The sequence below is a fragment of the Scatophagus argus genome, chromosome 3, assembly GCF_020382885.2.
Source record: "Scatophagus argus isolate fScaArg1 chromosome 3, fScaArg1.pri, whole genome shotgun sequence".
NCBI lineage: Eukaryota > Metazoa > Chordata > Actinopteri > Scatophagidae > Scatophagus > Scatophagus argus.
The window spans coordinates 16437982-16465729 of NC_058495.1; the positions used below are offsets into that span (position 1 = coordinate 16437982).

At 41.5% G+C, this 27748-nt stretch overlaps 1 protein-coding gene across 9 annotated transcripts; it reads right to left on the bottom strand.

Annotated features, from left to right (window-relative positions):
* Window positions 1-1369: 1369 nt before the first annotated feature.
* tfeb (transcription factor EB) lies at window positions 1370-27692 on the bottom strand. Of its 9 annotated transcripts, XM_046384191.1 has the most exons (12): window positions 27417-27692; window positions 16694-16784; window positions 11850-11954; window positions 11271-11444; window positions 9112-9210; window positions 8759-8947; window positions 7955-8044; window positions 4019-4136; window positions 3721-3777; window positions 3314-3389; window positions 3055-3211; window positions 1370-2955 (listed from the first exon to the last, which is right to left on the bottom strand). In XM_046384191.1, the coding sequence occupies exons 3-12, from the start codon at window positions 11877-11879 to the stop codon at window positions 2383-2385; spliced, it is 1563 nt and encodes a 520-aa protein (XP_046240147.1). In that variant the 5' UTR covers window positions 11880-11954; window positions 16694-16784; window positions 27417-27692; the 3' UTR covers window positions 1370-2382. The 9 variants fall into 9 exon arrangements, with proteins under 9 accessions (XP_046240147.1, XP_046240142.1, XP_046240145.1 ...); XM_046384186.1 differs by lacking the exon at window positions 16694-16784; XM_046384189.1 differs by lacking the exons at window positions 16694-16784; window positions 27417-27692 and adding an exon at window positions 18632-19425.
* Between the last annotated feature and the right edge of the window lie 56 nt (window positions 27693-27748).

The window sequence follows — 27748 nt, forward strand, 5'->3', positions numbered from 1 at the left end:
CTTGGCTCAAAGTTTATGTGAAGTTGTTTGTCTTCTAGTCTCCACGGAAACCAAAGTCAGGGAGGGAGGAGGTGTGGTGAAACAAAGGACCCAACATGCGTCTTTCTGACCAGAACCACCGGTAAAGCATACATTCATAAAATGAGCACATAAAATGAGCAATCTGAATTCAATTCAATCAAATCAAAGAGTCGCCTTTCATCCGTGTCTGGCTCCAAATTTCAAAGTTAAAAATATAATCCCAATCATGTAAAAATGGTGTCAAAAATGTACATAATCTATTCATCTCTCTAATGTTTGTTGAAATCTTGAAGTTGATAAAGGGCTCCACAATCCAACTTGGTGGCTTAAAAGCCTTTATAGTGTGCTTACTTAAAATGGCTCCAAGACGAAAGGGTAGTTCTGGAATAAAATTTAAACAAAACTAAAACAACAAATACAAATGAAATACATTTAAGTGGCTTAGTGGCATAAAATATTGGAAATAAATCTTAATCCATAATTACTCCATGTACAAAGTCAAAACGATAATATAGTTTCCAGTGCTTTGGGAGATACAATAAACAACAAACTATATAGTAAAGAAAACAACCACTTCTTTTAATCAAAAAAATAAGTGAAAAATAAAATCATCATCAAAAGTTTTCATTTCTATGTTTAACTAATGATAAGCTCTATCAAATCAATGCCAAACCCCTGGTTTTCCACAGCAGAGGTACAACTCAGGTCCACCTCGGCCTGATCCGACCACCACTGTGATGACTGCAGGACAACAGACCTGAGTTCCACCTCTGCGGCTGGCAAGCTTCACTCGACTTGTGAGGGGAGAGGCTGAAGCACGGGAGACTTGTTAATGTGCTGATCTGAAGGCAGCGTCAAGGCTGCACTGTATGTATCGTAGGCAAGTGAGCACTATTATGCGTGTGTTTTATAGGTGAGCGTCTGCATGCGTAACACATGCCTGTGTGTGAACGGAGTGAGAGCGTGAATGAATTCATGTTTGTGCTAATGCTGTGCCAAGACAGAAAAAATATATCTTTGTCTTTCCCACCAGTATTAAACCCTTTCACTGTATCTTTTCCTCACCTGGCCCTCTCATACACTCTGGGTCAGTTAGTGAGAGAAAAATCAAACTTCTATCTCCTGCAAAAAGAAAAAAAATTTTAATTTAAAGGCGCAGTTTAAGTTGATGCTAAGCCTAAACCCTGCTCATGACCTCTGACCTATGAAAACAAGCCTCTGAAGTACAGTAGCTGCAAAAATCAAAAGGCACATTGACAGGAGTTATGAGCCTGACACAGCTCAGATTAATATCTTCTTCCTGCTTGGGTATTCTGTTACAGTACCTGAGTATTTTGACACCTCACAGTTTTGGAAAACCTTTTTAATTTGTTGTTTTTTTTTTTTGTTTCTGAAGACAATCAAATGGTTTTCTCCACTCAGTCAACATGCTTTAAAGTGACTTTTTCGGGACTTGACAGCGTCAGTTGTTAAATGTGCAGAGACTGGGGGACAGCAGAGTGTGTGAGCATGTTTGTGAGAAGACAACAGTTAGAACCAGAAGTGATGAAGATAAAAGAAATGAAAAGGGTTTCTGCCTACAGTAAGTTGTCCATCCGGTAAATTTTAAAATATTCCCTAAAATGTTGACACTTTAAGAATACACTTCGGCCAAACAGTCCAACACAGATCTTTGCTAAACACCAAATGACTAGTGCTAGACACTAAAGCAAACTGTGGAACAACAGACTGAGGAACAGAGCAATGTGTCTGGACTGCATCCCCATTAGAGAAACTTTGCATGCAGGACCATACAGCTTTTTCCATTTTATTCATTATCGTCCATTCAATCATTTATGGTTGCTTGGCTGATATAAGGAGAAAATAACTAGTCTTCTATTAAGTGAGACAAGGCGCTCGGTTGTATCTGATAACTTCAATCTAATTAACTGCCGGTTTTGTCCCTTGTTCAATTACAATTCTGAGCCACCTTTATGGATACAAGGCCAAATAACTCCTGACCTGGCAGAGTCGGTTCACATCTCATAAATTCTCAGTCTGTTGGGCAAAGTTTCATGCAGCTCAGTTTTGTGCTTGTGCAAACGTTTGCACCGTACAGAATATTTTCAAATGTGTGAGTAATGTGTACCATTGTTTGCTCGTGCCATTATGTTGATATAATTGTACCACAAATGAGTGTCACCGGTGTGATGTGTATGTGCTGTGTGAATGATGTCACGGCTGATGGCTGATTCCTTCCTGCTGTATGTGCTATAAATGTGTTGCGTTTGAGCTGATGTACAGTCACTTATTGTGTCACAACCTCTCTGAAACATCTGCATGTACCTCTTCATGTAAGTGAATGTGTGTGTGCACACGTGTCTACAGTATGTCTCCATCCTCTATGCTGAAGCTGGATCTGCGGCTGGAGTCGACTGAGGCTTCAGGGGACATTGCAGAGAGCAGCGGGTCTCCGCCCATAGGGGACAAGGGCTCGTCCATCATCAGGAAGCCCAGCTCGCCTCTCCTTCCTTGGACGTCCAGTCCGCCCAGGTCACCTAGCCCTGACATGCCGTCTGAAAAGCCAGGAATCCCATCAGACATGTCCAGCGACTGGGCAAAGTCAAAGGGCTGGGAGCTGCCTACAGATGGGAACTGGATGGGTGGCTGGGGATGCAGGTGGTGGGGGAGCGGAGGCAGGTGCCTGGACTGTGGCTGAATCTGGCCCTGGTGGTGGAGGTGGGCGTGTGGGAGGAAGTGATGCTGCTGGGCCTGGGGATGAGCCTGGTTCTGGGGTAAGTGCTGGGTCTGGTGGTGGGCTTGTGCCTGGGGCTGAGAGAGGTTCTCCTCTGGGCTTGTCTCCTGTTTTATATAAGGAGCCATCAGCTCAGTCGGGTTCAGGCCAGAGGGAGAGTTGCTGGGCAGGCCATGCAGACGAGCCTGCATCTCCAACTCCTACAGACAGTAGGTGGGGGCGCAACATCGTCAGTCTCAGTGCATTTGCTGTGATTATGTTTCTCTGTGTGTGTTTGTGTGTGCATGTGTGTGCATGACCTGGATGCGTAGCAACAGCTGCTTGTTGGCCATCTCCATCCTTTTGAAGTTATTCTCCACCTCTCTGGTCCTCTGAACATCTTTCTGCATGCGTTTGATGTACTCTACAGATGCCCGCAATATAGTGCCTTTGTTCCAGCGCACATCACTGTGCACACAGTAGAAACAGGCAATTGCTGCAGGTAAGTAACTGGCAGTAACTGATTTCATTCAAATACTTTACCCACAGTGAAAATACAGTGTAGCAAAATCAACTCACAGTTCATTGGTTTTGGGGATCATGGTTCCCAGCTCTTTGATGCGATCATTGATGTTGAATCGCCTCCTCCTTTCAACTATTGAGGAGGAAAGAAGAGACAAAGGACAATGTGATGAGGCAAACAGTACAGAGAACTCAGAGGCATGAAAGAATGAGCAATCATCATCTATCAAGACTACCACACACACACACACACAGACACACACAGTCACAGGCAATTACACTTAGGTGCCAGGACAGCAGAAATTACCAGGTTAACCATCCACCCACTAGTTGTACTATGTCAGCTAAATCAGCACAAGGCTGTTTTTGCAAGAGACAGACTTCAGTGTGTGTCAGTGTGTGTGTGTGTGCACTACTGGAATGAGAAAGCAGAGAAGTGGGCACATGCTGAGGGAAAGACTTACTCAGATTGTGGTTGTCTTTCTTCTGTCTCTCTTTGGCCAGCGCACGGGCTTCTGCATCTTTGCAAAAACAACAAGTGATTAATTGATGGCTGAGACTGTACCATGTCTCAGCACGAACAGTTTCTCAGTTGTGTTGCCAAATTCCACAACATGAATTACAGGACAGGGTAGGAAGAAAATGCTTTACATACTCGGAATGAAACGATTTCTGAGATAACTTTGTAAGACATTAATAGTTGGACTGGGTGTGGATGCGCTGGATGTTGCTACAAAATGACAAAATGCAAAACTTCCGCACCTGACAGTTCTCGTTTGATGGTCAGGTTGGCAGGACAAGAGTTACTGGTCATAGCGATGGCTGGGCCCTTCATCCCAGGTCCTGTGTACACATCCAGGTGACTGCTCGACAGGGGAAGCTGAAGAGGTTACACATAACAAACATACACATTTGAAAATCACCAATTTATACATAAAATTAAAAAAAAAAATCACATCATTATGTCAGCTCTAGACAACTGCAGTTTATGGATCTCTGTGATCCAAATTGAGGGACAAGGAGAGTGAAAAAGTGCTTTTGTAAGTCTCTCTGCAAACGCTATGAGTAGAGAGTGAAGAAGGAATGTGAACATGGCAGACTGGCTGTGAAAAGTCACTTTCACAAAATGAGAGTCATAAAAACAGAATAAAATCAACACATTGGCATCGGTGCCTCTTCTAAAGTCCGTATTTTAAAACTCATAATCAGAGTGAATGAAATTTAAAAAGTAATTCAAATAGAAAGAAATGTTAAATGGTCGGCAGTTAAGTTTAGATCATCTCTCTAAGTTTCCTACATTATTCATTTACAGCTTCATACACCTTCATAAAGTCAGCATTCGTGTTTAGCGTGCTGTAAAGGACAGATAGCAGGAGATAATGCAATAATATCACACCTGAGAACAGACTGCCAAACACACAGCAATGATTGACTATCATCCTATCTGTCTTATCTCTCTTTATGGCTCCTCTCCTCTGCCTTCTCCCTCTCCTCAACTCACACTTGTGGTGGAGTCTCCCAACTCTTGCACTTTAGACGTTGTCCAACAGCTGCGATTCAGTTCTGTGCAGACTCCAAGAAAGACGTGATTTGCTTTTAATTATACTGTATAGTTCGAGTGTGATGGACTTTTTATGCCTCGTTACCAATCGTGTCGCGCTCCCTGAAGTGAGGGCAAATGTGACATTGCTTATGAGGTCTAGAAGATAAAGAACTCAAAGGAAGAGATACCTTATCTGTTGGCTACTGTGTGAGCTATTCACACGCATAAATACACAGGCCTCCAAAGGCTCACTTCTGTATGTAAATGATATGCTCTGTTAAATCTCACACAAGATCTGGTGAATGTGGAGATGAAGTACAAATCTTCACAAATGAGATGGAAATTATACTGTTGTGGTTTACAGCTCAGAAAAACAAAAACAGAAGCCATTCTTCAAACACTGATAGCACTATAGTGCGTCAGCGGCTTGTTAATGCTTAAATACTTCATTAAACAAAAATTAAAATGGACTTCTTCTCGACAATTTTTTTTTAAAAAAAACTTCCATCATCATAAGAGGCAAAATCCCAAATAAAAGCAGATTAAAATGCAACACCACGCTATGGTTGTTTCATGTGACTCAAAAAAAAAAAAAAAAAAACCCACACAGTGTTTCCAATAAACTCTAATTCCCAACATCCTCCTTGCTTTGGCATTGACCTCCCATGTCCTGGTCCTCACCATGCCCCTTCTCCAATAAGAGCCCATCAAACTCATTGGAATGAACAAGTGTGGCTCTGTGTAACCATGCATACTCACTCACATGCACCGAAGAGTAAAACTGTTCACTTGTGCCTGGTATTCAGTGGTGCTTTTACTCTACTTTGAGATTCCAAGAATTCCGTGGAGTTTGCCACTTTAATCCCCATTAGGATTAGCAAGTGATTTTTACTCACGGCTCTGTCAGTCGGGAAAAAGAGTCAGAGTTTCCTGTGTTCTGAAAATGCAGCACTGTTCAACATATTGATCAGTGCTCTGAGTTTCTCTCTCAGTTCATTTATTTCTTTGACTGCACACGCACACACACACACACACACACACACACACACAGATCATCCTCAGGGTTGATCAGTTGCCTAATCTAATCAATCAGTGTGATGTTACAAGTACACCCACCCACACACATAATACACACTGATGCACAAGCAGACTTGCTCACACTGATTGAACCAATCAACCAGAGGACGTACTGCGAGATAAAACTACACACACACAACACACTTACAGACACACACACGCATACACAGTCAGATAGACGACCACACAATGAGCTGAGCTGCATTTTCAAGACCTGAACCCCAATATGACTGTCAACATCAACTCAAATGAGCAGGAATTCTGTTTCTAGTAATGTAGAACCACCCATCACATGCACAAACAAACAAAGAAATGAAACTTCATCCACCCCACCCTGCTGCTGCAACTCATTTTATAAACCGTGACCAGTGGTGCAGAGTTAAGAGCCGTCAGTGCATCTGTCAAACTCAGAGAAAAACTAAACTCCTTCAACACTGAAGTTACATAAAAACAGTGTTGGACAAGCATCAAGCGCTTCTGTGTCTTACCAATTGAATCTGGTCTCCTTCAATAACTTCCACAATTGCATAGGTCTTACTCATCTCCTTCATCCTCTGCTCCTCTCTACTCGTCTCAGCGTTTATCTCTTCCTCTCTCCCAGGCACCAGCTGCACACACAGCTCTCTGTCCGGCACTGTCTGGCACTCTGTCCTGAGAGACTGACCTCCGCTACACCGATCGTGTCTTTCTTCTACCTCTGCTCCCCACCAAACTACAGTGAACTTTCCCCTAACTGAACTTTCAGCCTGTTTTCCCCTTGCACAAATTGCCCTCATCCCCCTTTCCCTCCTCCCTTCTTTTCCACCTCCCTCTCCCTCTCTGAATGTCTTGTAAACAAGTTGAACTCTAACTGCTGCTAGTTTAATTGTTAATTTTCTGAACTTGGTCCCTCCAACACAAAGCACAGTACAGTCCTCGTCTTTCCTACAGTTGGTAACTATGTCCAGCATGCTTTAGGTGCTTTACATTTAGTGTTTAATTCAATTATATGATTTTGCATGTGTGTGTGTTAGTATGTGTTTGTGTGAATGTGCGTATATGCGTGCGTAAAGAGCTAACCTCTTGTCTCCTTCAGGCACACGCTGGGGCGGACTGACAAAATTATGGCTGCCTTACAACATTAACCATTTGTTACACCCACTGAGGTTTAGTAGTACCAACAACTTACATTAGCACCATCACAGTTCTTCATAACAGCAGCAAAAACTAAAACCATTAACAACAAATGATGGAGATGTCGAAGACAGACAAAGACTGAATAGGTGCAGGAACAGCAATTACAGGAACTACTGAAAAGCCAGTGTCTAAGAACTGATGACACAGCATATCCAACTCTATGACTCATTTCAGGCAGACTGGGCACAAATATAACCTGAAGTGGATTTCAGACTTCTATGTGTTCAGTGAATACAGCATTTTAAAGGAGATGCATTCAAGGATGTATGATTCATGTGGACCAATGCAAAGCATGCAGAATCACCATCACCATCATGATCTTAATTTATAGCTCACTGTTCAAAATTTTCGTTACAACATGCTTCACAAAAAGGTGAAGTTGTAAAACCATCAAAAAGACAGAAAACATAGAAATCAAGAAGACAGACAAGAAAACTCAAGTAAAATCAGGAAAGGCTCTCTGGTAAAAGTTTTAAGAAGTATGTATGAAACAAATCACTGAGCCAGCCTGATTTCCACAGGCAGATTGGAGCCCTGACTGGAAACTGAATTACTCTCTCTTTTAGTTTTCAGCTATCGGCCCTGGCCATCTCAAAGCCCGTAAAGACACCTATGTTACTAAGAGGCCGAAAAAATTAGCAGGTAGCAATCCAAGTCCTGTGTAGTCTGGAGTGCTTTTATAGATTTTTGGTTCATGCAAGTAAAATAGCTGCGGCAGTGATTCAGGCATTATTATATTATACAAACAATGAAGAGCAAAAAAGTTCAAATAAGGAAGAACTTCCCCCAAAACTTGGGTAGTAACTTAACCTAAAATATTAACCTGAAAATGAGCCAGTTGGATGAAAAGAGCATTGGTTATAAAAAAGACAAAATTACAGCTTGTGGGTGGGTTCACTTACTGTGTTTGGCATCTGGACAGGGTCAATATATCCCTGAATGTCATCGTAATTGGACTGCATGCTGATGATGTCATCAATGACATCATCCATCTGGAAAAAAAAAAGCAGGAAAAGAGTCTTACACCTCTTCAAGACAAAAAACTGCACCTACATTTCCATGTTTAGCAAATACTACACAGAGAAGGCTGTCACTATTTGCATATTAACTAAAGCATCTGAAACCTGTTGGCATGTAGGTCCTCCAGGTGAACTCGCCTGCAGGTGCATGTCTCACATGAGAAAACACTTTAAACATGACATCTGTGTCATGGAGGCTAGCTGGAAACACTATTTTCTCTCAGAGAGACTAAAAGAAGAGAAGCAGCAGGGCAGGTTGGAGGAAGAGGAGGGGAGTTGGTCAAAGTCTGCATGGTTCAAAGGGCCTTACATTCTGCAGTTGCCCTGTCACTTGTTAAGCTGTAATTACTCTTGCAAGGCTATAATGGAGCGTTTAAATTCCAATGATGGCCACTCTAAGCTCTTGCAAGTTAGTTGACACATTCATACATTCACCTACTGTGCGCACGACACATGCGATTTTACAACGTGAATGCCAAAGACCAATTAAATCATTATGATGCTTTCATAAAATGTGGAGATAATGCAACATTCAGGGTAATATTCAATCCTCATAATTTTATATGAGAGGAAAGTGTAGCTAAGTCATATAGTATTTTATGGTTATTTGTCTTGTCAACTATACTTGTCACCTAACTAGAAATAATGTTTATGGGTTTATGTGTATGCCACTGTCCGGGTGCCCACCTCCTTCTCATGACTGGAGCCAATATTGAGCATAGCCATGGGACTGTTGGGGGCACTGTTACCAGACATGAGCTGCTCAGTGCGAATATGTGGGGAGTGGAGTGGTGGGGGAGCTGACGCCGAACCCCCCGTAGGCGCCATGCTTGTAGGAGGAGAGGGCGGCACCAGCCCTGCCGCTGCATGCACCGTCTACAGACAGAGTGAAAGAGTGTGTTAATGACTGACAGAGTACTGACATGGAGAAATGTACCAGAGAAAGATGGGCCATATATACATAGAGTTCATCCAATGATGGACAGGCAGACATCAACAGACACAGAATGAAGAGTAGGCATCGAGGCATCCAAAGGTACCTGTTTGGTGGCATAGGTGGTAGACAGGTATTCTTTCACCTGTTGCTTCAGAGACTGACGGATATGGTAGTCTGTAGGATTCTCAAGGTGGGTCTGTACCTGCATTAGGGAAGGACATTAAAAGGTCATGAGCAATTCTTATTCCATCATTAACCGATCCAGTTCTTCCCCTTTCACCAGTCTTTGGTGGAAACACATTATAGAGAAGATTTGCAGTGTTTATTTAATTTAAAGAAAATCTCTGATCGAAAAGTAAACAAAAGGACTGAAAGCTGCTGTTACTCCCAAACCGACTGATACCTTTAAAGATTACAGAACTGGCTTTCAATAGGTTGAAGAAAAACCCACAGTGCATACATTACAATTTAAAGTGGGATTTGCAAAAATATAAATAATATGAATGACTTGATCTCTGAGTCAGATTATCATCTACAATAAACTAATGAAAGAAAAAAACTGTACAAAAACTTGATGACATACAATGCAAGGCAACACAGTTTTATGTGACCATATTGACATATGGAAGATTCGCACTCTTCCACTTTACCATTTATAAAACAAAAAACAAACAAAGAAACAAAAAAAAAACACTACAATGCCTATCTCTAAACACACAGTGTTTTCATCACAATTATGTTTTAATGAATACATATATTATATATTTAGTGTTTTATATTATCTTATTGCTTCAGCATGGTGTAACCCTAATATTTAAAACACATAACACGCAGCAAGTGCTGCTTCAAACACACACTCCATTATCCCTGTCCCAGTACACTGCCATGGCACTAGGATATGGCTTTAAGTCAGTAGTAAAGCCTGCAGGAGTAAATCCTTTGGTGTGGCCATGCGGAGCAATGGGGTGGCTTCATTCCTTCACATCAAAGAGTAAATCTCAGCAGAGAGCAAGTCTGTTCCCCATTTCTCCAAAGAAAGACTCAACTCCTCATCCCTCTAACACCCCCTGTGTTTTATAACCAACAGCAGGATTATATCAAACGAACCACAAACTTGTTAATAAATTCTAACGCAAGTGTACAATTTGTGTGCACAATTGCTTTTTTTTTATTCCAAAGATTGACACTTTTGATTGAAAACATATGAACGGCTGTCGGCTTTAAATGTGTCTGGGACTCATGAGTCAGAGGACCAACTATTCAGTCATAACTGTTAAGCCCAGTTTTGTCAGCACAGACGAAGCCCAAAAGAAAAACAGTGCAGGAGGTATGACAGGCTTGCTGAGACTGATAGACAGAATGTTCACCTTATCTACAAAATGAAAAGAGAGACGCTGACAACTCTAAACACCCACACACACACACACACACACACGCACGCATAAACACACAGTAAACTGTTGAGACAGCAAAATACCTCACACAGTTAGCAGTGCATACAAACTGCACAGATTTACTGTTCAAAATACCACAAAGCACAAACTCGCATCTGATGGAGTATTGCACAACCCCCCCTCCCACACACACACACACACAACACACACAGACACATCAAAGATAAGGACACACACAAGCATCTTAGGAATCAGACAAAATGTCACTTCAGCGTTATCTGTCCCTGTCCACCTCAAGCTATCTACATCATTCCTGTCTGTCCTATCGCACAACACGTCAAACCTCTCTTATCTGTGCGTCCTCCTCCACCCTTCTGTCTCCCTACCTGCGAACTGCTCTGCCACATTTTTCTCTCTTTTCTTTTATCACATCCAATCCCTGATTTTCCCCTGTGTGGCAGTGCTGCTGTGCAAGAGGTCACAACAAACGAACAACCGACCAACATCTTTTCTGTCTTTTACCAATCCCCTCAATGAGATCTGTTTTAGTCTTTTGTCTTCATAATGCATTTGTATTCTGACCAGAAATCAGTCACAGAGATTTTAATTACTGAAATAAAATAAAAGAGAGCATGTCGAGGGAAGGAGGGGATTCTGTGTCCCGTGATCAGCGACTCAAACCGCAACTTTTTTTTTTTTTGTGCCAAAATACTTGATGATCAAAAGCACGGCCTATATTTATACAATAACCTAATAATACAGTCTCTCTGCCTCAGAGAAATTGTGATGGCCATTTTTCACCATTTTGATCAAAAAATCAGTTCAATTACATTAATTGATGAACAAAAAATGGGTCAGCCCCACTGACCTTGAGAACCTCCATGGGGACCTGCATGCTTTGGTAATGCTGCGGGGTGCTAATGGCTGGGGTCGGGGCAGGTGGCCCAGCCATGCGATGCTGCATGCACTGCAGGGTTGCATTCTGCTGCTGCTGTAGCTGCCTCTCACGCTGCTCCTCTTGCTGCAGCTGGTCTCGCATCAGCTGGACGGACACACACAGACAGATCACAAGAGTGCTTATTACAGCATTTTTTGACTGTGATGAGTGATGCTGCTTGGCTTCCTGCTTTATCAAGAGTGGACATGAAGAAAAGGCAACTTTGTTGACAGAGTACAATTATTGACTCACATCTATAAAGTCTGCCTGTTAAAAAAAAAAGTAAATATATTCAAATATGCAGGGCCAAATAGCATGGCCAAATTTATCAGCGTAAAAATGGCTGAAACATGAAGATGCCCTTAAAATAAATGACACATCCAAAATACTGACTAGATTACCTTCCTCTTCAGTATCCACTCAATCAAACAACACTCCAAACAGACTTTGACATCCACTGCTAATATAAGACTTGCATGTGCTAGATAGTGGAGGATAACTGTGTCATACCTGCATCCGCAGGCCGATGCGCGAGGCCATTGCTGGGGGGCGAGGGGGCAGGGGAGGGCGAGCCGACGTCAATGCACCGCAGTCCAGCCCGAGAGGTAGAGGGATCTGTGTGGGAGAAAAGAAGCAACACAAACATGAAGCAGAGGGAGAAAGACAAGGTGAAAACAGAGAAGGGTGGCAGAAATTAGGAGAACTGCTGGCAAAGTTGGATCTGACTGCTGCAAAAAGCAGTGTATAATTCAGTTCAGCTCAGTTCAATGTACAATTGTTCAAGGAGGTGTTAGTGATAAAAAGATAGATGAGAAAGGAAAGAGGGAAGCGTGCAATACTGTGATACACTTTTTTAAATATAGGTTAATTGAGCGGTGTCTTTGGCGTTAGGTGCTCTTTATGTGATACTTGATCTATGTGTTAGTTTTGTTTGTACTTCTTTAACACTGAAATGGTTCTCAGTTGTAGTTTGGGCCTCCCCTTCCTCATTTCCAGATAACACAACTATAACACAACACAACTACGTGCATTCAAGCTAGGCTAAATACATCCAGGACCTATCATTGCCTGTACTGAGATGAAACAGATTCCTATCTTACTCTGAGCAAGATAGAAAATAAACATATTCTCAACACCAAAAGCCACCTGTCCGCTTTGAGACAGTGAGCGTTTCCATTTACACGTGTGCCTGAAACCTTCATCTTGATCCATCTTCATCCTGCACCTGCAGGTAAGATCTGGTTTCCACTCACATGCACTGTATGCTCCTATTATCAAAGGCACCCAAGTAACTTTTTACAAGGCACATCGTAAGAATCCTAATCCTATGTAACTATTGCATATGCCTTGGAGCACTCACTGCTACAGTGTGTCTTCATGTCTGAGTCCTCGAAGAACCGCATCTTTAATGAATCGTGTTTTTTAAAAGATGTGTCCTGGTACTCACATGATGATCTTTGTACTCTGTGTACTCTCTTTGCAAATAATTAAAAATGTTGCCAAAATTTATCAGATAATAACTAAAGACAAAGTAAACTAAGGTTCTGTTCAACCATTCTGTCTGCTATCTATACTTCCATCGGCCAATCTCCTTTTCGTCACTGTCAGTTGGATTTAAGAGTCGTTCAAGAAAGACACATATCAACTGTTTTGATATTTGAACAGTCCGTTGTAATTCCACCTTTTCTTTCCAAATCATAACAGTGACACTGTAACAGTCCAACAACTGCAGAACTGCACTCATTTTTTAATTAAGCAATTTGCAATTAAGTTCTAACTGAGCACAACATTCAGGTATGATTGACTGAGCATAGCATTACATGGGGCAGTGTTGTGCAAGTAAAGCAAACAAAAGCAAAACTAACCACATCAACATCTACACATCGCCTGTGTAGGTGAGACTATTTCCCTTAAGTGGTGTCATATGTAACTTGTGGTTGCAATGGGGCACTTGCATGAAGGTAGTTACCAGTAACACTCTCAGCCCCCCCATCTCTGTCCCTGCAAAGACAGGCGATTTGCGAGGTACTTCTTCATTAACGGTTCAGGGGGTCATGTGGGAGTCATATGGTCTTGTTGTTTCTGGGCGATCATGTGAGCAAAAAGAAGATGGGAACACCCACAAACCCTTAATAACATTTCGTTCTATTTCTTCTCACGCACACACATTCGCATATATGCATACATGCACATAGACAGTGGGGAGTCCCAAGATTGTTAGTTCCCCTTCTGCAATGACTTATGTTCATCCCCTGAATGACTAAGCTTGTCTGCACCCAAAAAAGTGTGATAGAACCTAGCAAAGCCCAGCTTTCTGCTTTATTCTGATGTGGTGATAGTGATGTGTTGGGAGAAAAGTCAATAAACAGAAACACTGATATCAACAGCCAATCAGAATCCAATTTCCCCAGTCTCTCTCATCATCTGTATATGCTTATAAAGAGAGCAAGACACAGAGAGAAAGACTGAGAGAGAGAGAAAAGCTCATTGTGCGTGAGGTACAATAAGAAGGACAGCTCCTATTGAGGACTGAAGCCGCCTGTTGTCCGAAGTGTACATTTCAGCACCCGACGGGGCACACACTGCCCGCTTTGTGCCCACTGGTGGCCCACATGAAAAACACACACCCATGCAGAGTAACACACTGAAAAACACACATTCCAACAAAAACCATTCAGCAGAACTTGGACTCAAAAAGAGGCTGACCCCACACCAGCAGCTCCAAACAGTCAAAAAAGCCTAAAATACTCTCATATCTCCTATATAAACAAAAGGCACTGCTGATGCAGATGGAACTAACTTTCGTACCTATTGTTAACACAGGAAGCTTTAGAGACAGGGCCCTCTTGTTGTAGTGGCAGTGATAGTTGTCTCTTTCAAGGTGCTCACTCACACCAATAAACAAACAAGTGTACTGGCACACAGAGAGTTGGTATGCTCCACTATGTATTTATAGAGACTGACAAATGGAGTGATTACATCTTCAAACTCAATCAGCAGTAGGAATGTAAGTCAGATGAGGACGTGCTTTGTGCTAGGAGGGTCAACTGACAGACCCATAAGCTGTACAGACTGTAAAGCTCTTCGATGTATATTTGTGATTCTAATTAACAAAAAAAAAACATGTGTAATTTCATAAACAAAATTAAAGCCAACTTGAACTACACCAAACAGAGCATATGATAATCCACTGTATAGGTCCAATGATTTCCTGTTGCTTCATATGCTAAACCCAGAGCTATAAAGTATAAACTGCACATTCTAGTTTAACTGTCCCAAACAGCAGATTTGTATCATAACAAAACATATAGAGTCAATTTTCGACACTGTATCTGCTACTCCATAACACAATACCAGCACTGAGCAGGTGTTTCACTGACACAGGGTTCAAATTCATTAAAAAGTATGCAAGTAAAGATCAACTCTGCAAAAAGAAACTGTTCATGATGGCGGCTGCAGTGTTTACATAACACCGCCTAACTTTTCAGCATGTGTGAAGTATGTGTACCCTACACCAGTGACTAAGCCATGATACATAATGCATATGTCCTGCCACATGTATGCACACACACACATATTGACAGGATATCACTTCCTGATATCATATGATGACACACTGTTAACCAGGCAGCATGATCTCCCATATGGGCCTTCCCATTGCCTGGAATCCACTGGGGCAAGCAGGCATCTGTGACGCAGTACAAGCACACAGCGGCCATTGTGCGTCCAACACTGTGATGTCACAGCCCTTTCACTTCAAACACTGACAGCCAGTGGGAGGATATAGAGCGGAGGAAGCCACAGGTCAGAGGTTGACTCTGGATTGTGCCACAGATTAGTCACAAACATACATGCCAACTATAAGCACACAATACTCAGGGTGTGTATACACATGAAACATGCTGTGCACAGTGTGATGACTGCTTTGGTTTGCTTTGGTTCGTTCCTGTACATACATGTGCAAAGTGTAGCATACACATTCATGGAGGGAAACACATAAGTATGTACATACACACTTGGGGGCAGAGTGGGGACAAGGCACCTGTGCTCAGAGACATGGTGTTAATTTGTGGGGAGTGTATTTTTAGAAGTGACTGTCCAATGTCAAGCAAGTGTGCATACACACTCAGGTGCCCTCTCTCACAACAAAGCTTGTGTGCATCCACACGTATGGAGCCAAATCCAAAACAAAACTCGAAGTAAATTCACAGACATATTGAAAAAGACTGTGGAACAAATGCAGAAACAAAAATCTATCTTATTTCTGTATTATGATCACAGCAGCTCTGCACAGCAACTAAAAAGTTAGTTTGGCCTGGCCATACACCTTCTCTGAAAAAATGCTCTCTTGTGATTCTTGGCAAGAAATTGTAGTCTTCACTTAATATACTCATATACTCATACTCATAGTTTATAGTCATAGTCAAGTTTAGTATAAGATTATTGTCCAACTTCCTGTCAATATCAAGAAGGTTCCAAATGTGACACTGCACTGTGTACTTTACTAGCCTTTCCATCGCCGCGCACACGCACACACACACACACACACACACACACACACACACACACACGCCCTTTCCGCATTAAGCTATCTGTCTGGTTGCTCTAATGACCAAAATAACCCCCCTCCTGCTCTCTGTTCTCCTTTTCAGGAACACCCTGTTCCCCTGAGCCATGGTGAGTTGTTTTTTTTTATTTTATGTAAGTGCATGTGTGTGTTGGTGTCTCTTTATGGACAAATGGGTGTGAGAGGGGGACATGCACATAAACAATGTATATAAACAATGTACATAAAGTGTGTGCATGAGAAACTGCTGTACAGCATCTGCTGACTTTTGAAAAGATCCTTTAACCACATGCAAACAAATCTAAATTATCAATATGTCTAAGCCACCACAAAGACTCAGCGAGTAACGCTAGTAGGATTATGTGACAGGGCTGGCATTGCAAGCATGAGGTCCTTTCCTCTTCCCTCTTTGGTCTCACACACACAACCAGCTGTATCCCTTAGCGACAAAACACACCAAACTATTCTGCACGGACATGCAGACAGACTGGCAGACGCAGCCAGATCATTTTCAAACAGTCAGGACTGGTATTCTGTTGGGCCAGTTGCTGTTTTAGATATAAAAATCCTTCTGTTACCAGCTCACATCTGCACTAAATTCATAAGACACAAAGGATTTTGTTACAGCATGCAGGGGTTATGTATGCACACCAGAGTGGATGAGGTCTCATTTCTATTTAAATCATTTAAGTCAGCACTGCCTGCTGTGTTAAAGCACTTTCATACACATAGAGGCATACTAATGCACAGATACAGACACATACAGTACAGACACACAATCCATTACCTGTTTGAGGAGAAAAAGAGTTTGCGAGGAGGAATATGCCCTGTTATGCAGCTGACTACATATTTGGATGCCGGAGAAAGTAGATGAAAATCTGCAGCAGGGAAGTCATTGGGCGGCGAGAGATGAAGGAAGATGATGGAGGAGTGACAGGGAAAAGAAACCAACAAAGACAGACAAAAACAGAGAAAGAAAATATGATTGGTAATAATATCTAAGGCTACAAAATGGACAGATGGAATGAATGGCTGCAACAGAAAATATGTGACTGATGTGTGCAAAAGCAGCAGAGGAGGCAGTGGAGTGTTCAAGAGGGGGAAACAGCAGGTGTGCAACACACACTTAACAACTCAGAAAAGAGAATTTCCACGGCGGAAGTAAGGGAAGCAACAGACCATGGTTAGCCCTGAGTATACACATGTACTGAATGGTGTGAAAAGATGATTAATTCTGTAATTGTGCTGCAGGAGACACATTTCAGCTGTTTTTTTCATGCAGTAAATCGCTGAAGCTGTTGTTTGTTTGTTTGTTTGTTTTTTTTAAATGAGCTGAGATTCAAGCATGTTTTTGTAGATGAGACTTGTGCACTCAAGTATGATATTCAAAATACTGCACCCTCTTCCTTTTGTGATACATTTCAGCATAGCTGACGTTGTTAAGGGTTGGATGCCGCAAAATGATCCGTGTCCTTAAATTGCCGGTATAAATTAGCATACTGTGATTCTAAAAGTCATTTGACATGAATTACCATCAAAAAGCGAAACAGTCACCGACTTTCTAAAGGTCATCAGAATGAATCACCATAGCTCATCAACATTGTGTGTGAATCACAATACCGGTCACCTTCTAAACACAGTCTATATATAGTTTACCAAGCTGACCCTTGTCTAGAGTGAACCTGTCAGCTCAGTGCTGTTTTACGCATGTCATTCTACTTCACAGGTCAGAGAAAAGAGTGATGTGAAACTAGTGAGGAGAGAAGAATACGCTATCAACACAAACACACAATCAGCAATATCTAATCAAACAACAACACAACAAGATACAGGAAAGACATGAGACAAACTACATCGATTATAACCACAATGTATGACTTCTCCTTTCCTTCCATCAGTTTTCACAACTCCTCAGCAATGAAGCAACTTCCCCTGCAGGAAACCCAGGGAAAGAACAAGAGCTGTTTGTCATACCACGATTATTTGGTTTGAGACATAAGCCCTTCCTTGTAACGTTTTGATAGCGACAGCCACTGTTTAAGACACAACTTGGACACTTTCCAGCAAAGTAAAATCTTCAGTCTGGAGTCAGTAAGATTATTCCCTGCCTAACCAAACTGGTTTGACCCACACTAGGCCATGTGCTGCACACACAAGCCACATACAGAATATGTAGTGAGCAGGTATTCACATTTAGATCAACCTGTTGTGGCACAGGTGCAGTGCTGCTAGTAGCTTAAGAACTGGGACACGGACCACCAGACCACCACACCTACCACACCATACCATCACTGTGACATTCTGCCTCCACTTAGCTGCATGTAAAAAAAACATTCATTACATTGCTAAATAATGCAGCAATGCCTCTAGATCCTGTTTCTGATATTGAAAGGTCAAAATGCAATATGTAACAATCAGCATACTGCATGCTGCTTCTGTTGCTGCTACTGCATCTACTTGAGGAACTACGAAAAACACTTCAAAGAAAAACTATTCACATATCTTCAGTTTCATTTCTAATTTCTAATCAAATAACAGCACAAACAGAGTTCAGATTGACAGTGTCGTATCCGCCAGCCTGGCAGTGATAAACACTGATATGATGCTCATAGCACAGTATGTTTCAAGTTAAGATTCTTACCAGCAAACTCTCCAACTATCCCAAAGACAACATACTGTATCCAAGAGAAATCTGGTAATCCACGTGTTAATAACACTCACTCACTGAGAGAGACAGTCTGCTGGCTGGTCCCGATCAACTACTGCAGTCATATGGTGGTTCACTGGTTGTGACGCCACTCCTCCCTCCAGTGTAACAGTAGGCTGAGTGACAGTCACTATTAGTCACCTTCCTCCCAGTCAGTAACCACCAGCTAAGCTTCCTATTCCTCCTTGTCCTGCTCCTCCTCCTCCTCCTCCCCTTCTCCTCCTTTTCCCCTAAATTAGTCTGAATGCCGTAGTCTTGGGCAACAACAATGGCAGCCCTGTGTCCAGTAAACTAATCTCATCTCTCTGTAGCTTTTTTCTGATTTTTGCTCGACAGTAGAACTCCTCCTTCAGCCCATCCTCCTTCCTAAGACAGTGTGCAGCATTTACATACAGCAACACCTACACGTGTGCGTGCTTTGACACTCATAAACCCAAGAAGTAATTCCTTTTTTTTCCTTCTATGTGACTGTCTTATGTGATTTTGAGAACTATATTGCAATGAATCAGCAAATTTAGTTCTTTAAATGAACTCCCACACACTGTCAACCTGCCACAAACACATCTTCCTCCTCAGATGGCCATAGGACTTAAGCCTATTGTTACACAATAAGTACTTTTTAAAAAATGACATAGAGATTCAAGTATCATTTACTGGAAGTCATTGTCACTGCATCCTTAAAACACACAACACAAAAAAAGGAAGTATTCTGAATGGCCACAGTGCACTGAAACACAGCAGATAGCTGCTGACTGGGACAAACACACTTCAGAGAAGTCACTGAGACACCAATTAGTTGTGACACTGTGCAGGTGACTGGACAAAATACAGTATTTATTTTTGTAACTTACATTGTCAAACAATATAAAACTTTCTGTAAAATCTGTAAGCCCATCACTAGACAAAAAAATTACATAAAAGCTAAGTTCATCTGTGCATACTATACAACAAGAGCATAATTTGGAAATATGCTTCTTAATCTGTGATTAAAGGTACTTTAAAAAACTGCGCCGTGTATCTAAAGAAGAGCCTCAGGGCTGTGTGTTTACTTCTCAGTGACTTGCTGCCCTGTACAAGACCTGTGACAGGCCAGCGAGTTCACATTAAAAGAAAACTTTCAAGAGAAACAAGAAACAGTAGTCATGTTGCAATTCACTCAATTTCCTCTTCTCCATGCTTGTGAGAAATCAAAGTTATTGCCTCAGGATGTCACACACACGCCCGTACAAACATACTGCTAAAGCTGAACTTTATAGGGTAAACTTTAAAGGGTATACTAAGGTATACGGCTGCTTGTTACGGCTGCTCCTCTTTGTGTGTTTTAGAGCCATTTTGCTGTATTAATAAAACTCCACCTCGAGCCTTTCTTCCATCCCTGTATGTGACCTGACGACTAGCATCCCTGCGCCCACACATTCTCCAATATAGCCCCAATCCTGTGTCCCTGTATGCAGAAACACAAACACTGGTATCAAAGTGCCACTCAGCCAGTTGTGCCTATCACAACAGAGAAGAACAGAGGCCAGCATGGTTCAGCAGTACCCAGCTGACAAGCATCCCTTGTTTGTACACAAAGCAGTTAACAGTGGGCCAGCTCCAGTTCTCATAGTGCCCGCAGTGTATTTACTGGGCTATTTTGGTCCAGGGGCAGGACCCCTCTGGGCCCTTAGCCTATTGGTTGGGAGAGCTGCGTTCCTGTCAAGCCTAGCCAATCATAAGGCATATGTGTAGGAGGGGAAATCATTGACCAGGACAGCCTTGTACTCTTTTGACAATGGCCTATGGAGGAGGCAGGACCCAAACACGCACATGCACACACACGTCTACACACACACACACACCACCCAAGACCCTCTTCTACTTGTCCGCAGGGGAACTTTCCTGTTGTTTAGCCCCTTGCCCACTATGGCTGCAAAGACCATAACTGTAGATCTACTGAAAGTGTTGGATGACTGTGTTGATAAGGGGGGGGTTGACCCAACTATGCTAACCTGGGGCTGTTAAGTAGGACAAACAATACTGTCAATATATCAAACAAGTTATAGGAGGGCAGCAGGCAAACAGCCTACAATTGATCCTGTTAAAGCGCTCATGCACATAACATTTCCACCCTTTTGTGGTCATTTCATCTGTATCATATATTTACTGTATCTGAAGCATTATGATGCAGTAGATGCTGACCGAAATAATCAAAGGTGACACTTCATGGATTCATCAAACAGATTTCATAGCATAAGAATCCTTTCACGCATACTGTCCGCAACATCACCCTTTGAATATTTACTTTTTCACATAAAATTCTAAATGTGTGAACAATGCCACTGTTTTCAATATCCATATATCCAATCCACTATCCAAGACCTGTTTTCTATTAAAATGATTTATGGTCTCCTTAGAAAAAAAACAAACAAAGAAAACACTTCCTCATACTATAAGCATTACATCATATGACCTGAGGTAACCTTGTGTTCATGAGTATTAAGCCTGAATCTGTGGTTTAAGGATTCCAGAAAAGTTGGGCACTCATGTAAAATGTTATTATAGTATACTCAATTGAAAACAGTAAAAGACAAGATATCTATTGTTCAAACTGATAAACATTGGTCTTGTAAATAGAAATGTTTTCTCAATTTGATGCCTGCAACATGTTCCAAAAAGTTGGGATGGGGGCATGTGTACCACCGTGTTACATCACTTTTTCTCTGCATCAGTCCATCTCACATGAGCTTGCGCTCAGAGAAGTTGGCAGCGTTTCTGAATGTTGTTGATGTCTTGACTTGCATTTGTAGATGAACTGAATTTAGCCACAATGGCTTTCTCATGTGTTCGCAAGGCCATGTATTAAATATCCCTGTTGATTTTCAATGGGGTTTGGCCTTGTCCCTTACATGCAGAGATTTGGAATCCCTGAATCTTTTAATGATAATATGTTTTGTAGATGGTCTAATCCCTAAATTCCTTGCAATGGTCTTCTGTTGCCCCCTTCTCAACTTGTTTGTGCTGGCTGGCATCAAATTCAGAGTTTACATTTAGAAAAAGTACATTTAGTGTGTTTAATTGATATCGGTCGAAAAGGATTTTCAAAATAATGCGTTCTACACAACATCCCAACTTTTCTGGAATTGGGGTTGTACATATCACCTGCCAGCATTGATAACATTAACCACATAAAAGAATTAATAATTTTATTTCTACAGAACTTTGTATTATCCATTGATTTACAAGCAGCAAAAAAACAGGATCTACTAAATGTTTATTTTTAAAGTATATTTGGAGCATAGACATTAACCATTATTAATAGAGAGCAAACAAAAGCGGAGAGTGTGTTTGTGTGTGATAGGGAGAGAGTAGTGCAATAAGCAGCCAACCAGCTGTGCAGCATTTCTTTTTGCATGGGTGAGAGTCACCTGGTACACTGAGATGGAATGGAAGGCATTTGTGAGATGAGCTGTTAGATAAAGTACACACAAAATAAATTTGGCTGTCACACAACCTGATCTTTACTAAACTTTACATTCCCCTTCACTTTCAATGCGCAGACAAGTTGAAAGCTAGTTACCATTAGTATGAAGAATGTGGATGCTTATGAGCTCTTCAGGCTTTTGAGAGAAAGAGAGAGGAAGAACTACAGAAAGTGAGAGAAGAAGAAGAGATAACAAAGTACAGAAACCACTGACAGCATGTGAAAAGTTCAAGAAGGGGTCAAGTGTATGATAATAAGAGTTTACAACAATAAGTTAACAACAGAACTTCCCCTGTGTGTGTGTGTGTGTGTGTGTGTGTCAGATCAGCATCCATTTCGACCAAATATGGGGTGCAGACAAAGGAATACTGCCTCTCTATATGCAGACAGACACGCACAACCTTATACAGTCTATTACTGAATTTCCATTACAGATGAATCTGCAGTGGACTATGGCTGACACTAACGGACAGGATGAGGAGGAGATTATCCAATAAAAAATGTCAATAAACCCGGACAGAGTGCAGAGTGCTGCAACTGAAACTGCAGATAAAAGTCCTTTCAGAGCGAGAAGAGTGCCTGCTGTTGATTGAAGAGGGAGCCTTCATTCACTTTTTCACCTAAAATATCACACAGATAATATGCACTAAAACAATTTCAGTGCTCAAGCTTCATCAAGGTCAATTCACCAATGTCACATCTGTAAAAATATAAAATAAAATAATAAAATATTCATCTGGACAAGCAACCACAGTAGTCATGCCACTTCTTTCAAAAGCTACCTTTAACAACAACATAAGTTGATGCTGATTTTGAAAGTGCAAAAGGTTAAATTTCTCCTTTTACTTCCTCTTTGATTTCAAATGTGCTTGTCAAAACGTGTTTTACCACTACAATTAAAAAGATCCAGTGTGGAGGATTTAGTGGCATCTAGTGGTGGTCCTCTTGACAAGGAAAAAATCCTTTCTTTCCCCTGCCAAGACTTCAACCCGAAATGGGCCTTTTAGAGTAAAAAGATGTTTTCTGAGGTGTAAAGGGACAATTTGGGGTATAGCTAAAGCACAAAAATATGCATTTTGAAATTAATCTGTATTAGAGAGAACAGATAAAACACAGAGGTTGTTTTAGTGAACATCCAGAAGCTTCAGGTCAAACTGACAAATCGAACTATAAAGCAAATTTTGGTGATGGACTTTAGAGACGTATGAAGGAGCTATGAAGATTCCTACCAAACTAAGTGTCATCAATGAAAGTGGAGAACTATGCTGTCTGCTGAATAATCAAGTAAAGTAATGTAATGACACGTTCAGTCGGCGAGGTTTGTCAAATCAAAGGCAGATGTGACATCCAAGACTGGGTCTGTTAGCGCAGTCACATCCTGAGTCATCAGTGGGTCATTGAACATCGTCATGAAAGCTGGTTTTGCTGAAGCCTAGAAACCAGACTGAACGTGATCAAAAACACTGCTCAGAGTAAGAGCATGTCTGTTTTGATAGTGATTAGTCTAATACCACTGGCAAAAGAACAAATGCTGGGAATTACAAGCAAAACCTGTTAGAGAAGCCCAGAGGGCGTAGTATTTAAGGAGCAGGCTGTAGAGCTCATATGAAAGTTTCTAGGCTTTGTGTGGCTGTTAAATATAAGCAGGCAAAACTAAATATTCAGTGCAGCACTCAGTCTTGAAACAAACACAGTCAAAATATTTTAAAATTACCAGATACAGTTTCTTGAAAAAATGAAACCACTTCATATTATTCATATATTTTGCTAGATTTGAGGAGAAACAGGCTTTCAAGACAGTTACACTGAGATTTGACTTTATAAATGAACTTTTTTAAACACTATTGTCATTATCATAGTGTGGGAACAGTGGGCCTCATTATTTCTAATGAATGTGACTAAGAATGCCGAACAACACCTTCATAAGGGAGATAAAAATATAACTCTTTGACAACTATCGTCTGCCTCTGAGAGAGCAAAAGTTGCAAAGAGCTACAACTGCAGATCCCCGCAGTTCACACTAATAAGCGCACTGTCTAAACACACACAACAGGGCAGCTGCAGCGTGTGCTCACAGATTCAGCTGAGACACTACAGAGAAAGGAGAGACTGCGCAAGACCATCACTACTGTCTGTCAGTCAAAAGAGGACATGAAACAGTGAAACGGAGATTAGATGAGGAAGTGGAGTCACACATTCAGCACATGCCCCGAAATGTCCCACCCACACTCACCTCCGACAGATCATGGGTCATGTTGTCACACAGCGCATGCCAAGCTGTCATTCTTGTGGTTTGAAAAGTCCAATCTTCAGTCACAATCTTACAAGGTAATTTATTTGGTCTCTTTGTCGGTCTTGTTTTTATTTTTAAGGGAAATCCAGTCGACCATAAAGACAGTTTCTCGTTAACCTTTTCCTGCTCTAGTCGCTGTGCAGGCCATGAGAGATCTGTCCATATGGCAAACAGATGAAGCTGTATTTACACACACCTGCTGCTCTTTCACACTAGAGTACATCCATTGAGCCAAGTCAGTGTGCATGTGCGTGTGTCCACCACTGCCTCTGTTTACCTGAAGAAAATTAACCCCAGTCCCCAACATTTACAAGCGGACATGAGTCCAATGAGGCTGAAAATATGACACACACACTTTTCCATATACTCAGGATGTAGTGCTTGTGCTAATATGTGCGCTTTTTGAGACAAGATGAAATCTTGTGACAAGAGAAATGCTCTAATACCAGCCAGTAGTTTGTGAGTGTGGTTTCAGAGCTTGAAACTCTACCCTGTTTTCTTTTGCTGGCCATCTGAGCAGGTTGCCAACTGTTATGCTATTGGAGAAAGCGCAATCAGCCTGTCAGGCGTCACCGCTGCTCTACATAGTGGCCGCTCTCACCTCTGACCTTGCTGACAGTGACCCCACGGCTCAGTGTGTTAACTAACCCCTGACCCTTCATACTGTGTGCACTCCATAACCCCACTGTCTCCCCGACACGCATCTGTCCCATTCGCAACTCCTACGCTGCACACACACACTTGTTTTGACACGGACACCCTGCATATGTTTTCCTCTTAGATAAGTGGTTATTAAAGTCCAACTTTTGTCTCATTGCTAAACGCTTCCTGATAAAGTGTCAGATATCGCAGACGGTGGATATCTACAGAAATATCCTATGTTTTCATTTTTTCTTTTTCGTTCAGAGGCATTTTAAGATGACAACTTAGTTAAACTGGTTTACCGACATGAGATAGCTACAACTAAACTGCTTTCCAGTGTCTAATTCATGTACAGATATACACATAAACCAGTCGGAGACAAATAGGGAAGTCTTGTGTCTTTCCAGGATTACTGTAATTCAGGTTTAATCATGTGATGACATAACTGTTGTTTTACTAACTCACATGCTACAGTTCTGTTTAGCTAACTCTTGTACGGCCTGCATACACATCAATAACATATTCAAGTGAGTCTATGCAGGTCTCAGTTCCTCAGACCTGGAGACTGACCTTCCCATCATGCATGTGAATGCCCATCTGTGTGTCTCAGATGTGGAAGTTCTTTTGTCGTTCAGTATCATTTTCTCTCGGTCATTTACATTGGGGGGGGACATATGTCATCTGAAAACAGATTGTTATTGTGGTTGACTGACCTCAGTGATCCTCTGTAAAAACTCATGTTACTGGAAGTGACTGGAAGCAAAGCAGGACTAAAAGAGATCACCTTACTTTACAAACATATTTCTATTAACATATTTCATTAAAAACATAAACTACTGATAGGCCACTCTATGGTTTACCTGTGGCGACTTATGTCACATACATACATACAGTAGTCATATTGTGACAGCTAGATTTTCTGCTTCTGTTAACTCACTTCAAGATGTCATCAGAGTGTTTGATGACAATGTCTAAAGGGAAATTCCTTAGGCACTAAGAATGAAAGTACACAAGTCATTAATTTAAGCAGAAGCCTGAAAGAAAATAAGAGGACATCAGTTACATGCTCTCATGCCTGTTGACCTTTCTGCCCTGACCGTTGAACCTCTTTGTTCTCTGGGGAAAGGTATGGATGATCACAGAGGCCAAGCGGAGAGGTAAGCGACCAGGGTCTAGTGTCAAATACTTGGTTGATGTGATGTATGGTGACACACATACTCAAAGGAGACATGCAGGTCAGCCTGCAGGCTTCAGGGAGGGGATATAGTGAGTCCTTAAATGGGGAAGGAGTTAAGAAGACAGACTGGCACTACTTTCAGAAAGCTGTAAGTCTTGATATCTACATGAATAAATGTGGTCTCATTCTACAGTAAAACCAAATAAAACATGTGGGTTCTTCTAAAAGTCACAGTTAAATCCAATGTTTCAAATGTCACAGATGGAATAAAACATAGATATTGCATCACTGGATACTCATCAGGCATAACGAACTGTACCTCCCATGTATGCACACTAATAATAAACACACAGTATGTAATTAAAGCCCACACTACAGAGGGGACAAACAAAAAAATTGTTGCTATTGCCTTCATTATTTTTGTGTTTGCACCATGCAGGACTTTTAAGCAAAGCACTTGAATAAGCAGCAGATTATACATAGCAGCATACCCCGGGGCTGAGGTGTTGTTACTGATACCAGCTTGGCTACTGCTTATAAATGGCAAGAGGGGCAGCTCTTACTCTCAGACTCACTGATGACAGTAAAGGGGGGTGAAGCGGTGCATTATGGTCTAACCCAGTGGATCCCAAAGTAGTACCAGTGTCCCTGTCGTCCCTGTCCCAACTTCACTGCTGGATTAGTCCATATTGTTATACTATTTTTTATTTTAAATATTTTTTTATTTTATTTTAGAAACAAAAATCTATGTAAAGAAAATGGCAAATGAGGGTGTTTGGGATGTCTATTTTATTCTTAAATATTTAGTATGTCCTCATGAACGTTTATTCCAATCAAAATCATCATAACATGAACTACAGACAAACTCAACAACCGGTGCACTGTCATTTGTGATGCATGTAGCCTATATGTAAGGCTTGAGGATAAAGTCTAACTTCTCTACAAGGCAGAAATCGTTACTTTACTATTTGTGCAATGATTTATCAACGTCCACTTATAAAAATATATACAAATATAAACATATATAAAATACATGTATACAAGAGTGTTGCCTTTAATTTCCAAAGGGCACATAACAAGTGAGCTACTTTTCTTTTTGAAACTTTAAACAATGACAAGACGTTGGGCGAGAAATACGCACTTTAAATGTGGATTGGCGGGTTTTCCGGAGACAGTGGCGTTGTAGCAGCAGCTAAATATCGGTGGCGGTGGTGAAAATCTCACTTACCCTATCTGAAGGTCAGACAGAACGAGGTAGTCCGGTTCAGGAAAAGTGTGTGCCAACTTCTCTTGCGCGCTCCGGTAACGCCAAACCTGCCCGCAGACACTTTCAGAAGAGGAAAAGGGTCGAAAGAAAAAACTTCGAAAAGAGTTTAGAGAGTCTGTGTATTTTCACAGACCGCTATGGCGTGAAACCCCTGGCACTTCACACGATAATTTGTTTTCGTTTTGACCGACGAGATGTTGTCAACGCTCGGAGCGTCTACGGTCACCTGTGACACCACCAATGGCACAGCGTAAATGGGTTTATGGGAAATGTAGTTTTCGCACATCCTCTAC